The sequence below is a fragment of the Paramormyrops kingsleyae genome, chromosome 25 (assembly GCF_048594095.1).
Source record: "Paramormyrops kingsleyae isolate MSU_618 chromosome 25, PKINGS_0.4, whole genome shotgun sequence".
Lineage (NCBI taxonomy): Eukaryota > Metazoa > Chordata > Actinopteri > Osteoglossiformes > Mormyridae > Paramormyrops > Paramormyrops kingsleyae.
Genome location: NC_132821.1, coordinates 6,980,658 through 6,996,192, shown reverse-complemented (window position 1 = coordinate 6,996,192; position 15,535 = coordinate 6,980,658). Strand labels below are relative to the sequence as shown.

At 41.4% G+C, this 15,535-nt stretch overlaps 1 protein-coding gene across 4 annotated transcripts in view; it reads right to left on the bottom strand.

Moving 5' to 3' along the window:
- The window catches only part of gabra2a (gamma-aminobutyric acid type A receptor subunit alpha2a), an 89,312-nt gene that overhangs the window by 30,576 nt on the left and 43,201 nt on the right, over nt 1-15,535 (bottom strand). For 3 of the 4 annotated variants that reach the window (XM_072706976.1, XM_072706975.1, XM_072706977.1), the window contains 3 exons: nt 14,769-14,851; nt 13,687-13,830; nt 2,246-2,398 (listed from right to left, as the gene is read on the bottom strand). In XM_072706976.1, the coding sequence (XP_072563077.1) occupies nt 2,246-2,398; nt 13,687-13,830; nt 14,769-14,851 (380 nt within the window). The remainder of the gene's footprint in view (nt 1-2,245; nt 2,399-13,686; nt 13,831-14,768; nt 14,852-15,535) is intronic. The other variant, XM_072706978.1, reaches the window with a different exon arrangement.

The following is a 15,535-nucleotide window of genomic DNA, read 5'->3' as shown; positions in this document are numbered from 1 at the left end:
TTCCTGCAATGGGAAAGGGTCTTCTGTGGGATTGCTCATGAACCCTATGCTCCATGGTGGAGGTTCCCTTTAAGACCCTGATAGTGTTGTTGTTGCAGCTGGTACAGTCAGTCACCTCCTGTGGTTCCGAGTTCTGCTGCTCTTTGCAGTGTGCATTACACAAGCTCTACGGTTTCGACATGTGGCTGCGGTCCACGGCTACCTGTCAGTTGGGAGAGTGAGCATATATGGGTTCCAGAGGTGTCATCGTAACACAAAGAAAAAAAAATCTTTTGTTCATTTCCAAGCCTCTGTAGTTCGTTCATTGTCCAAAAACCAGACAGTTTTCAAAAGGTACGAAATTGTGTTGTCGCTTGCCAAGTAAAGTCCTAAACACGATCAAAGACTCCTGCACCCTTGCCATCTGGAGAACAACACTGTGGTATTAAAGACAGCTGGTTTCATTCTGTTCAAGTTTAGACTTATTATTGCATAAACAATGAGACTGACCTCAACTCTGATTGGCCACTTAAACTTTTACAGTGTTTTTATGAATATAGAACATTATTACTGCATATATTTTACTGCTCTTTGGGTAAACAAGAAGGGAACGGCGTCTGATATCATCTAACCCACTTTATGCTCCCGTAACATTGATAGCCCCAACACATACGGCAGCATATTATGCAGAGTGAATATTTTCCATTTTCTGCAGGATGCAGCAAAATACACTAATCGTCTCCCCCCTGAAGTGTAACTGACAGAAACGAGGCACTATCGTTTACCACAGCATCTGTCACAATTTGAAAGATAAATGAGCTTATTATAAAGATAAATACAGTTGATGCTGTCTTTGCTTTATGTTCAGCGAAATAAACAAATATAAAAAATAGTGAGATCTTGTCAATGAGGAGAAACCTACTGTGGTCCCCTTATGAACGCCCCCCACCAAAAAAAAAATAATACCCGATTTACCATATTATGGATTATTCTCCGTCTCATTAGTTGTGCAAATATATGCATAGTGCACTGAACAATTTTGCTCTTAGTCTAGATGTCAGGAACACAAGCTATTAAAACTGTAGGAAAATGGAAAAGGTTCAGTCCACCTGGCCTGACGGCTTAGAAACAAAATCTTTCTGCTTTTTTTTTTTCCAGATGCCACTTGTTGGCAACAGTATTCTAGCCTTCTCACAATTTGTAGGCAAGATACTGATGTCACTGATACTGATATCCCATGATCAAAGTGTAATTTGGGATCGACCAGAAGTGTCTGTACACAGAAAAAACCCAGTTCAACACAACAACGTAGAATATCAGAAAATAACATCAAAAGCAGCAAAATTTATATATTTCTTAATTTGTCCTGATCTTGAAATATGCAATTATCGTAAATATGTAATTATTATAATTATAATATTAAAGGGACCGATTTAATATATACATTTATTTAATTGATATAAGTCATGATTGGACATGGTGGTGCAGTGGTTAGCACTGTGCCTCACACCTCTGAGTCTCCGCCTGGGTCACATGTTTGTGGAGTTTGCATCTTCTCCCCATGTTTTCGTGGGGTTTCCCCTCCAGGTACTCCGGTTTCCCCCCACAGTCCAAAGACATGCTGAGGCTAATTGGTGTTACTAAATTGCCGTAGGTGTGCATGTGTGAGTGACTGGTGTGTGAGTGTGCCCTGCGATGGGCTGGCCCCCCATTCAGGGTTGTTCCCTGCCTCGTGCCCATTGCTTCCGGGATAGGCTCTGGACCCCCTGCGACCCAGTAGGATAAGCGGGTTGGAAAATGGATGGATATAAATCATATTCTTATAGAATTAGTGGAAGCTTAAAACTGCATGTGGTCAAAGTATCAACAGAAATGTCAAATTCATATTGATTTGTGGACAAATAGCTTAACTGCCGAGGCTTCTGGTGACAAGCTTGATTGCTCAGGCTGCATGCTCACATAATCATAAGCCCTGAAAATTAGTTTGTGACTCAAAACATGTCTGCTCTCTTCCAGGCTCTCATTGGCCAAGTTATACTCATGAGTAACGAATTACAGACCAATTACCACAATGCAAGGATTGCAAAGAGAAAAATGAAAAGATAACTGGAAGTACATGTAGTTTGTACAGAAATAAAGGTCTAGCGAGGTCAAGATGGTGCCCTGTCTCCTTCCAACAGGCTTCTTGCTGCAGCCATGGAGCAGCTTAAACACTGGTCTCAAACTTTTATACCCCTGTAACCTTTGACCCTCCCACAAAGCTCACCAAAGACGGTCCTGGCAGGTACAGACTCCCTGTTGAGCCAGAAGGAGACTTGGGACAGGATCACAGTCATGATGCACGGCAGGTAGGTCTGGATCACGAAGTAACCGATCTTACGCTTCAGGTGGAAGTGAGCCGTCATGACAGTGTATTCTCCTGGGGAAGAAGGGAGGGGATGGAGAGGGAGTGAGTGTTCTGAGAGGGAATTGCACGGAGACTGAGACATGGGGGAAAATGCCGGAAACTTACTTGTGTGCCTAAAGTCATTTACTGCAGCAGCTTCAGCTACTGATGGGTGAAATTACTCTTTGAGACCTACAATGGATGACATAATTGCACACTGCCAGTCACTGGCTGGTTTAACCTACACCTCCATCTCTGATTGCGTAAATTCAGGTGATTACTGATACCGTACTAATACTCTCACCCATTGCACGTTTCAAAGCCTCACTGTCATGTGCCAGTATTTAAAGTTAAGATGATGTGATTCCTGTTTCTCTCATTAGATTTTTCTGGGACTATTTGCTGCTGTTTCAAATCCTTTGTTAGTATCGATATAACTATCATTGTAATAATTGCAATTTGATCACATATCAGTATTAAATTTGATCAGTATTAAAATTTGCCCCAGAGAAAAACTTTAGATATTTTATATCTCCCTGTATTGCGTTACACAATTCCTATTCTGTTGGAATTCTACTATAAATATGACAACTCCACTCCTCTGCACTAAGATATGGATAGATGGATGGATGGATGGATGGATGGATGGATGGATAAAAAGTGACCATTGTTATAAGGCACAGATCCAGCACATATTAAACTGGTTTCTGATTCTAACTATATAATCTATATAACAGATCAGAAGCGAGGTAACCGGTACTTGAGAAACGTGTTCTTCCTCAGCCCCAAACTGAGCCCAAAAGATAATGAGATATGAGCTGCTTAGCTTAGCAGCTGACCTGCAGGTCAGTGACATCGTGTGGTGAAAGACAAAGGGGTTTAGTCATCCTAGATCCTGTTTAGCATGATAATTTTTTCGTCAATTCGGTTCCCTTCCCTGTCCAAAATGAATGGAAAGAGCAGGCCTCAGGCTTGAGTTGTTCTTGCAAAAGCATTGGTCATACCAGGTGCTCCTCCCAGGTTCCCCAAGCTCTATCTTTAGCCTTCTACACTGGGCTTGAGCAGTATCTAATTTTTAAAATGTCCAAACTTCATACCATGGTATGTAGTATTTTGATGGTATTTTCAAAAGCACTGCTATTCTGGTATTTTAATGTGGGTTTGCACAAGAAATGTCCTACACTGTACTCACGCTGCCTCTCCAAAATACCAAATTTAGGTGACTTATCTCAATGAAATCAGGTTCACCACATCTGCGCCTACTCTTTCATGTGCCATCATTTAATAGGTTTATGGCTACATGACATAATTAACATTTTGCCAAGTTCCCTGTGATACATTCCGCTGACTGACTACTGGACTGCTACCAATAAAATCTGCTGAGCAGGGGGGTGGAAACAAGAAAAAAAAATATCAACTGTATTTAGAATATTTAGAAAATCATCTTGCATCCCACTGTTTGAGGCCCACTGACCAATACAATATTCCTTTGGAGTTTGGAAAAGATCCATACTTTCAGACTGTCACTGTTCACAAGATGGCTTCTGCAGCCAACCTTTCCATCCTCTACTGCCACCTAGCAGTGCTGCATCAACTTGGGGGTGATTTGGCTTACGCATCTCAGGTGTAGATTTTCATTCATATGTTTTTGTGAAGTGGTAATACGATCCACTAAAGATCAATCACAGTAAATAGAGTTAAAAAAAATCAGAGTGAACCTTTTCACAAGGTCAAGCACCTTGTACAGCCACCCTTCACTTTGCTGCCACTTAGAGCCAATGCTTCAATTTTGGTGCAATTTGCCTCAAAATGAAATAAAGTGTAGATCTTCACTCATAAAACATTTTTTTATGTTGTAGTAATATGATCCATCAAATACTTTTTAAGTTTTTTAATCAATACTTTCAATACTTTCAAACAAGGTCAAATGTCAAAACAGCCCATCTCATTGCTCATTGGTGTGATCTGTCTCAAAATTTCATCACTTCCAGTTTGTCACCCAGACATTGTCTCTGCTTTGTTTGAAGAAGAATAGCCAACAACTCTTTGAGGTATTGCATTGAAGAAAAGTGTCTATGGAGACGGATCGGTAGCAAAACCACATGTTCTACGTCTGCAACAGATTACACACATAAACCTAAAAAACTGTCACAAATCTATTAAGGATCTTCAAACTGCTGGGGAACGAGAAGTGGTCTGGCTTGGGGGCATCTGGGAAAGTCAGTCTGTCATACAGACAGATTAAATGAAAATTTAGGAACCACTGGGAGACAAAAATTCATAAAAACAGAACTGCTCAAATACAGCAGCCTTCAAGTTCACTGGGCTTTCAAATAAAGGAAATCCTTCTCATTGTGGAAATGCTCTTTTACTAAATGTATCTTTTTTATTTTGTAACTATGTATGGTGCTATAGAAAACTTAAATCAGAGTAACCAGTGCCTGCTCACACCCTCATACTGCATACCATGACTTCTTCGTTAATATTCATATCTATGCTCATTTCTACACTGTGCACTCAGAATAAACCTACAGAGCGACCAGAAAGTATTGTACCCTGTAGTACTTCTTTCTAAAACCATAAACCATAAAATTACCTGAATGTGCCACTGTAGTTTGTTTAATGGGGTTGAAAATTTCCACTTTCTCACTGGATAAATGTAATAATCCAATACAAGCTCTGTTGCAGTGATTTGAGAATGCAGATGTGTCTTTGAGAGACCACTCACAATGCATCCTGAATGGGACCTGATTATAAAAATTGCAGCCATTATCACTAGGGTGCTTCCATCAAAAGTTGTACTCAAATGTGCTGACAAGACAAGTTTTTCCAATACGTGATCTCTTTCGAGTTTCACTGTATCTTATACAGTTTGAAGGTTTGTTAAATTATCAAGAAATTTGTTCTTATGATTTTATAGTTGTGTTATACATAAACATAAATAATGTAAACTTTAATCAACTCGATTTTGCCGTATTTAACTTCAAATTAAAAGTCAAAGTCAAAAGTCTTTATTGTTAATGCTGCCATATGTATAGGTCAAATAGAGAACTGAAATTACTCTCAGACCCTACAGTGAGTGCACTAACTACGACAAGCAAAACAGACGAGCAAGACATACAAATATTCAAAAATAAAATGAAACTAAAATACTTTGTGGAAAATACAATAAGGCAGTGCAAACAGGTTGGATTCACAGTGCAAATGTAGATAGCAGGCGATTTTTAGTTGTGCAGTCTATGATGTAGGTAAGTAAGCAACGTAAAGTAAGTAAAGTGGCTAGTGCTGTATAGCTGGTGGACGATTAACTACTTAAATAAAAAGTTTGACTTACATACTTTATACATACAGCAATTTAGCATTTGCAGTGCCAGTGCTTGCCATCCAGGTAGTTTCCCCACCTTCTGTCCTGTGCAGCCTGTGATTGACTACAGGCCTCCTCCAAGATGCTGCACTGGACAAGCCACTGGAGATGGTTTTTCATATCAAAATTCTTATAGCTTGGATGGAACTTCAGCCACCAATCAGAAGTCGTAACAGTGAAACCTTCAGAAGTGATTTCATTGGCTCTACATTGCATGAAACAGGAGACATTTTCCTTGCAACCAGCCTACTGCTCTTCACTTTAAAGGGGCAGTTAACCCCAAAACTGATAAAAGATATGTTTTAGAGGGGGTTTAGTGGTATCTATCCATCTAGGTTTGTTCTTCCGGGAGTTGCCTAGTTTTGGAGATATCGGCCATAGAAATGTCAGTGTTCTCTTTCATGTAATGGGACTGAATGGCATTCCTTCTGCAGTGATTAAAGCGCCAGAAGATACATTGAGCAGTTTAATGTAGGAACCATTTTCTTCCACCGAACTCCAGGCACCAATCGTATCACTGCGCAGCAGAAAGTGCCAGAGTGTTGGTGCTCTATCGTCAATTTCCTGATATTCTCATTTTCTCTGATGCACTGACATAAGAACTAGACTGACTTAAGCCTAATGCTTAAGCCCTGCTACATTCAATTTCTGAAATGTACCTATTCTATCATTTGGTCGAATACAAATTCTCTACCCAATTACCAAGTGATTACTACTTACATCAAATCATCCAATCACATTCAGTCACCCAGCCACAGTACAGCTGTAGCATAGTTTTTATCCAAATTAATTGTGAAACACTCCTCCCCTCTGTCGGGATGTGGCTGGTGTTATCTATAAAGCCTCTTAATCCTCCAGTCACAGGGAAATTGGCAGGCATCCTGAACAGTAATTAATTAATTTTTGCACAGCTGGCAGGGCAACTAACATTACATTTACATTTCTTTATTTAGCAGAGGATCAGACAAGGCAGACAGTACATTACAAGCATAATGATGTCTGTTATACCACTTCAACCCATGGCTGACCGCATATTTTATCAGGCCCTTTGATTAATTTCGACAATCAAATTTGATATGTATTTGGAAAAAAAAATCAAGATAAACTATTTTTGGCCAAGAATGCTCACAGTTGTATTTAGTCCTTGTTGTCGCACCCTCAATGACTTGAGGTTCTGCATGAACTGCTCACTGCTACTCTTGAGACGAAGACTGGACTCCTTCGATACTGTGTCTCTTTGGAGAATCCTTGGGTACTGCTGGTTTGACTTTGTGTCGAACAACTGGTTGCTACGGGAATCCCGAATGAGACACATTACCTGCATTATGAGGGAGGATCAGTTACAGCACTACGGCTATGTGGCGTGTTTCCCTGAGGGTGATCCGGCTCTCAGGGTCCTCATTGCTGAGGACCCAAGTGGCTGGATCAGGCCAAGGGGACGCCCACACAACACCTGGACACGGAAGACACACGGCCATTTCTGGATGGGTGGGACTGGACCGTCTGTCAGCCTAGGGAGTTGCCAACCAGGATTGTCATGTGGTAGGTGCTACTGTATATACACTCACCTAAAGGATTATTAGGAACACCATACTAATACGGTGTTTGACCCCCTTTCGCCTTCAGAACTGCCTTAATTCTACGTGGCATTGATTCAACAAGGTGCTGAAAGCATTCTTTAGAAATGTTGGCCCATATCGATAGGATAGCATCTTGCAATTGATGGAGATTTGTGGGATGCACATCCAGGGCACGAAGCTCCCGTTCCACCACATCCCAAAGATGCTCTATTGGGTTGAGATCTGGTGACTGTGGGAGCCATTGTAGTACAGTGAACTCATTGTCATGTTCAAGAAACCAATTTGAAATGACTTGAGCTTTGTGACATGGTGCATTATCCTGCTGGAAGTAGCCATCAGAGGATGGGTACATGGTGGTCATAAAAGGATGGACATGGTCAGAAACAATGCTCAGGTAGGCCGTGGCATTTAAACGATGCCCAATTGGCACTAAGGGGCCTAAAGTGTGCCAAGAAAACATCCCCCACACCATTACACCACCACCAGCAGCCTGCACAGTGGTAACAAGACATAATGGATCCATGTTCTCATTCTGTTTATGCCAAATTCTGACTCTACCATTTGAATGTCTCAACAGAAATCGAGACTCATCAGACCAGGCAACATTTTTCCAGTCTTCAACTGTCCAATTTTGGTGAGCTCGTGCAAATTGTAGCCTCTTTTTCCTATTTGTAGTGGAGATGAGTGGTACCCGGTGGGGTCTTCTGCTGTTGTAGCCCATCCGCCTCAAGGTTGTGTGTGTTGTGGCTTCACAAATGCTTTGCTGCATACCTCGGTTGTAATGATTGGTTATTTCAGTCAAAGTTGCTCTTCTATCAGCTTGAATCAGTTGGCCCATTCTCCTCTGACCTCTAGCATCAACAAGGCATTTTCGCCCACAGGACTGCCGCATACTGGATGTTTTATTCTTTGCACACCATTCTTTGTAAACCCTAGAAATGGTTGTGCGTGAAAATCCCAGTAACTGAGCAGATTGTGAAATACTCAGACCGGCCCGTCTGGCACCAACAACCATGCCACGCTCAAAATTGCTTAAATCACCTTTCTTTCCCATTCTGACATTCAGTTTGGAGTTCAGGAGATTGTCTTGACCAGGACCACACCCCTAAATGCATTGAAGCAACTGCCATGTGATTGGTTGATTAGATAATTGCATTAATGAGAAATTGAACAGGTGTTCCTAATAATCCTTTAGGTGAGTGTATACGCAATGTCTCTTCCTACATTAAAAAGGAGAAAAGTCAAAGTTAAAAGTAGTTCACTGATGAATGGACTGAGAAATATGTGTTTGTAAGTGTTGGAACAAAGCTATGTTGTATATATATGTTGGCTCTGCAATGTGTCACTGTGATTAAAGAAAAGAATTTTGAGAAGGAGCAAAATGGTAAAGAAGAGAATTTCACCATCCTAGGAGAGGCCCTGCTGTTTTTGTACTATTGAATAATTATAAAGACATAAAAATTATAAAATAACATATATAGAATTATGCACTGACCAAAAAAATATTTGAGGGTTGGGACCGGCTGAAATCCCTGGTCAGCAGAGTGATCCCACCATTGGGCCCTTGAGCAAGGCCCTTAACCCCAGTTGTTCCAGGGCCTGGCTGACCCTACTGTCTCCTCTACACCAGTTTCATGATATGGCCTCCTGAGATGCTTTTCCAGCTGTCCTGAGGTCCCTTCAAAATATATTCTGAGCTCTCATTGGCCACTTTTCCTTCACTCCTCCAGAACCATTTCTACTGGGTTTACGTGGCCAGGTCATGTGATGCGACAGTATTACTCCCCTTTGAAAGGACTTTTTTATTGCTAATGTTGACTTACAAATTACTAATTTATTTTAGGTGTAGTAATAGTAGTAGTGGGGTAACACTCTGGGAACGCCAGAAAAGACTGGACACTTTGAATGTTCCCGTACCTTAATTCTAACGTTCAGTAAATGTTCCTAGAAATAAAAGCTGGGTCTGCATATTGTGTGACATCACTCCTCGCAGCCACACCCCCTTAAGTGGTGTCCCTCCCCAGAGTTCTGAATCAGCTGTTATTTCGCTTTCAGTTTGCTCTCATAGCCCAGCCTACTTAACCACTCAAGTCAGTTCCTTCAGTGCAAGGAACTGTATCATGCATGATTACCTAGCATTGTCTTTTTTCTACTTTTTCATATTGAATGAATGAATTGATATATGTGTATTACTGAGCATGGATAGCAGATCAGTGTCAAAGCCAAGCCAAGCACAAATTGTCATTTACAGATGTTTAATTGAGACTGGGATTACAGTGAACTAACGGCCACACCTAACTATCTAGGGTTAAGTTGTGCTGTTCAGATGGGAATTTGGCATGTAACTTATGTACAACTGATCAAAAGTCTCAACATCTGGTGATGTGCAACAATAATCATCCTCACTGTATACTGATGTGAGTCATCAACATGCACGGTGTAAGAAATCGTGAATTAATGTAGATTGTATGAGGTGTGAACCTCTAGGCTGGTATGGCATGTTTGGTGTCAAACCTAAAATTCAAATCTGGTCAGGGATTGTCATAAAATGGTATGTATCCAAAGTTACATAAAATCAACTGTAAAGTGGCATCAGTGGGTCATAAATCCCCACAGGACAGCTACAGCCCCTCCGCGACCAGCCCGCCAGTTAGATGGCCCAGGCCATTGGTCCAGGTGTCGAGTTCCTGATCATCAGTATTCATGGACCTTAGACCATAAAACCTGGCACCTGATTCAGATTCAGAGGGGCGACGCCCACCAGTGAAGCCCTCCAGTGATGCCTGCTGCCCAGAAGAAAGTTCCAACACCAAGAGAAAGCCTGCCACCTTACAAGTTTCACCAAAGATAGAAAATCAAAGGGACTTTAAGGTAGTGATGCTCCGATTGATCGGCCACCGATCATGATCGGCCGATATTGGCTAAAAATAGCTTGATCGGCGAACCACAAAAGCGCCGATCAAAAAAGGCGATCACTTGACGTAAATTACTCGCGCGACTTTTTCACACGTGCATGCACGGCGCACAGGTAAACAACAGCAGAGCGGAGCTTACTAGTGGCAACATGAGTTCTCCCGTCTGGAAGTTTTTCAAAGTGTCCGATAAAGACGTAAAGTTAGCCGTTTGCAATGTATGTCGTGATGAAATCCCTCGAGGTGGAAGCAAGCAATGGCATTTTAACACCACTAACATGATTAGGCATCTTAGAACACGCCATACAACTGAATATGCCGAGTATGAGAAACTAAACCACTCTGCTCTCGGGGAACATTTCATGTGTTGACCCTGGAGGTGTCAGGCAACAGTGCTGACCAAAGTGTCACTGCCCCTCCTTCAGTGTGGGGAGACAAGTGTCAAGCGCTTGATTCTTCGAGATCTTGACTGTAGCCTATTTCTACAGTTTTTTTTTTTTTCAATATGGTTAATTTAGAGTTCGTTTCATTTCTACAAATGGTGCAAACTCTGCTAGATTATAGATAAAAGATTCCCATTCCCCTGCCATTCTGTGATCGGCAGTGATCGGCAATCGGCAGATCATGATCTTGGTGATCGGTAATCGGTGATCGGCCCCAAAAATGCTGATCGGAGCGTCTCTACTTTAAGGTCATGTTTTCAAAATTGTGTGCTTGCTTTGCTTTTAAAATCTGGTCACTGCATTTTCATATTTCATTCTGTTTTGTTTTATTCTGTTATGTGTATTGTGTTTGATGTTTATGTGTAATGTCTGTTGGATGTTAGTGCAGTGTTAATTAGAAATAAATGCATGCCTTTTATACAACTTCAATCTTAGTTTCATTGAGTGCTTACAATAATCGCTGCCTCCTTGCGAATCCGCTCCTAAGCTCTCAATGCCAAGCTTACCTTAAAATACCGCAAGACTCTCTCTCTCAATGGCCATGAGACCTTTGCTACGCAATCACTACAATACCTGGTGAAGTATGTTCGGTGGGCAATCATTCTAACCCAGGTTACTGAGTGATACTGGTAAGTGAATTGCATTCAAGTCTCCCATTAACAGACTCACTGTTTGGAAGAACCAACCATTTGGTATAATAATTAATTAATAATCATCATCAAATAATAAATAATTTAATAATGGAGATCAAATTATTGGAGCTAATATTTCCTACACATATACATTCCAGTTAATTCCCAGGGAAAAAATTCAGAGAATTTTGCAGACTTAGTCACTTTAAGCCAAATGTGTCTGCTAAAATAACTAAATATGCATGAGTAAATGTACACGATAACACAATGTTGGCAACATCTTTGCTCGAGAACTCTCCACAAAAGTCTACGGAAGGAGTTCCACTTCATTCTGCCGTTCAAGAAAGCATTTGTGTGGTCGTGTGTGAATGGCGGCATTATCATCGTGGAATATGGGAACATCATGAGGGATATTGGTTGTATAAAAGTGCACACGTGGTCCTCTAAAATAACCTCACATTACGTGGTCGGTATATACAGTAACCATGCAGAACAATCATCGGACCTAATGGCTCCCGTAAAACACCTGCTCACACCATTACAGATCTCCCACATTGTTCCCCCAAACACAAACCCATCTAGATGCAGTAAAAAGAAGAAAAGATGATGACTTGGCAGACTATTCATCTTAATGCTCTAGCCTTGGATACAAGCTCTGAAGATCTAATCACATGCCTGCTGATGAGTTTCCACCTAAAAACACTGTTCCCCTTTGCTGAGGCAGCTGGTCCATATTTCTCATACGCCATCACGATTGCTGGGGCTGTACCCCTTGACAAATTAAGTAATTTTACAGTTTTATGACCAATGCACCTACAGCACCAACTATTTGACCTTTTATTAAACCCTATTAGTCACCTCATGTTGCTTTGAGAACTCACACATCAAAGTGCCAATTGTCACACCTCTTTTATAGCTCACAAACACTGCTGATTGGCATTCAGCCTAATACAGCTCACCTTTGCAGCTCCATTTATAATTGTGATGCAGTTAAGGCTGCTGATGACTGAGATTTTGTCTAGAGGAAACATACACATCCAGTACATCCCTACCCATCAACCGCACATGTGCAAGACAATTAATTAGTTATTTTTAGTAGGTGGCAGCCCCAACCATTAGATCAGCGGTCAACAACAAGAGAATAGTTGTTGTTGTACTTACGGTGAGTTATGGGTCAGAGGTACCTACATATATGATTTATCCGACAGTATTCGGTATTTTAAAAAGCAACACTATTCTGGCATTTAGAAATTTTGTCAATTTAAATTGCTGAGCAGGTGGTGGGAGCATTGGATCCCGGCTAATTTTGTCGTAAGGATTTCAAAATACCATGGTACAGCTTATTACTGTAATACCTCCCAGCCTTGAATAATAACTTTAAAACCGTTGATAAAAGTTTACCCGTTTCACTACACTGCTTGTATTTGTGTTTGTTGCAATACATCTGCCCTCTCCTGGTCTGGTGTAATATCACACCCCTTTGCAGCGCCGACCGCAATCATCCGCACCCACAGCCAAGGGTAGTATGAGTATAAGCTGCCAAGTGGACGACCGTCCCCAGCCCGAAAGCGCATGCGGAAAGTGAAACATGAGCTGGGCTTCACATCAAAGTACTTCAAAGTCCTTTTTCATTTCCCCACTATTTCGACCAACGCTTCCACATAACTTGCTAATATAAAAGATAATAATCCATTCAAAAGCTCTTCAATCTGACTTCGATTCTGTGAAAGGACATTTCTGTTTTACTTAGAGTTGGTGTAAATAAACAAAATTGTTTCAGTAATGATCAATTTTATTACGCTCTAAACTATGAATGCTGATATAAATACCAATATCTGGTAATCAATAATAACAATTATGAGTATGACAATGAAGATATTTAAATGAAGGAGAGAAGGCCAAAGGTGGTTCCTGATGACAGTAGGTAATTTAGACAGTAAGTCCTGTAGAGAACCATCACCATCACCACATGCATGAAGAACATCTTGGGGTTTAAAGTTAAAGTTTTAACTCTTTTTGAACAATGAAGCTGCCAGTTTAGCTGCAAAGTGCCTCTGAGCTGAGACATGACAGAGTCAGTCCACCCAAGACACTAAAATCTTACTTTACATCTTAATTTTTTATAATACATATAGATGAAGTGTTTTAGCTCTTAAATGCTAAATATACCTTTGATAGCTGAACCTTACAACAAAAAATTGTCATTTGTAACTTAATTATAAAGAAAACCCTTAGATATCTAGCAAATAATGAAAAATAAACATTGCTTTGGCATGTATGTATGTAAGTAAGTGAATGGAGTCCAGGATGCCTTTAGAAACTCCACTTGGCCTGTACTACCTTTAATGGCTTGTTTCACTTAAGGTACAGTTTTCCTAGTCTGTGCTTACCTGTGCTGGATTTTATGGTCTCTTTCCCTACGGTCTGGCCCAGCAAGTCATACTGGTTCAGTCTGGAGCCGTCTGGCGCCACCTCGACGGACTTGGAGGCGTTGCGAGTCCAGATGTATGTCACCTCTGTTGTTGTGTAAGCATCTGCCGAGAAAAAGGCCAAGCAGAATCACCGAAGCAGCAATCTGAGAGTCACCCCACGCCTGTCTGTCTACATCTGACCGCTCCATCCAGCGTGCCCCCTCCCCCCCCCCAAAACCCGATCTCCAAACAATCCTAAACAGTTGTAAAGTCTTTGCATTTTCCCCATTTTCTTATAAGCTAAATAAAGTGTAGTACTGAACACAAAACAACCTTATTTTGTCCAGCTTCCCCACATCAGCAGGGCCCTAATTTCTGTCAGTTCAAATGCAGCATAAGACTCGAGTTTCCGTGTTTTGTGTCAATGTTCCCACAGTTTGATAAAAACCTGTTATTTAGCTTTGTGGGGACCAATTTTATGGTTCCTATAAAAATAACCTCAATTTTATATGAATCAGTGACTACAATTGCGATCAATTGCGATTTGCTTGGTTCTTTATGGTTCAGGTTAGGGCTGGGTAGGGGTTAAGGTCGTCACTATTGGATTTTGGTTTTTCCCTTAAAAATGAACAGATGGTCCCCACAAAGATAGGAATACAGACATACAGTATGTGTGTGTGAGTGTGCACCTGTGTGTGACTGTGTGTGAGTGTGTGCGAGCGGGTTTACCTATCCTTATGGTGACATAATGTCCCCATAACGTGATAAATATCCGTTTTTTTTCCTTTATGGGGACCGGTTTCCTGGTCCCCATAAGGGAAAACTATTTTATAAAAATCGGTGACTGCTATGAAAAAACTAAAAATGCAAAAACTTTTTTATTTTGTTTGGTTACTTATGGTTATGGTTAGGGCATGGTAGGGGTTAAGGTTGTCATAGTTAGCGTTAGCATTTTTCCCATTGAAATGAATGAGCGGTCCCCATAAGGATATGTTTACCCTACATGTGCGTGCGTGGGTGTGTGACAGAGTGTGTGCGTGTGTGTGTGTGTGTGTACTCACAGCTGCCGAACTTCAGGGGGCAGGAATGAGAGTCCATGGGGAAATCCTCCAGGTGCATGGGGCACTCAGCCTGAACAGTCAGCCTGGGGGGGGGGGGATGCAGTCAGACCCCCTACAAACCAGTGATACTGGATGTAGCTTGTTCAGGACACACACCCACAATAAATTACAGTTTGGTGGGAAGGCCACCTCAATGCAACATGAAAGAGGGGCTGAGAGTCAATGGGCCTCATTCACCAATATTTTCTTAAGAATTCTCTTAAATTTGTTCCTACGAAATTTAAGAAAAACCTACGTCGGATTCATGATGTGTTCTTAAGTAGCAGAATTGTTCGCACCTTTGTTCTTAAGAATGGTGAATCCCACGTCTTCATAACTGAAAGCGTGTGCCAGTTTGTCCCAATTAACATAGGGAAACGCCCTGCAATTTCCCATAAAAGGGCATGAGACTGTAGGGCCGTGTGTGAGCCGCTTGGCACTAAGAGGAAAAAAAACTTCAGTAATGCTGAAGTAGATGTCAGGGTCAGCCCCCCACTGTGGTCCTTCCGTGTCCCTTCCCTGTTTGACCAGCAGGTGCTGCTGGTCATCCTGTTCTTTGTTAGTCTTTGTTCTCTCCTGTTACCTGTCTGGTCTTGTGGCTCAATGTGTAGAGCATGTGGTTGTCCTGTGTACCCTTCTGTCTTGAGTACCCTTCCGTCCTATGTTTGAATCCTGCCTCCTGTTTTTGTATTTTGCTCCCTAGTGTTTCAGTTGAGTTTGTCTAGTTA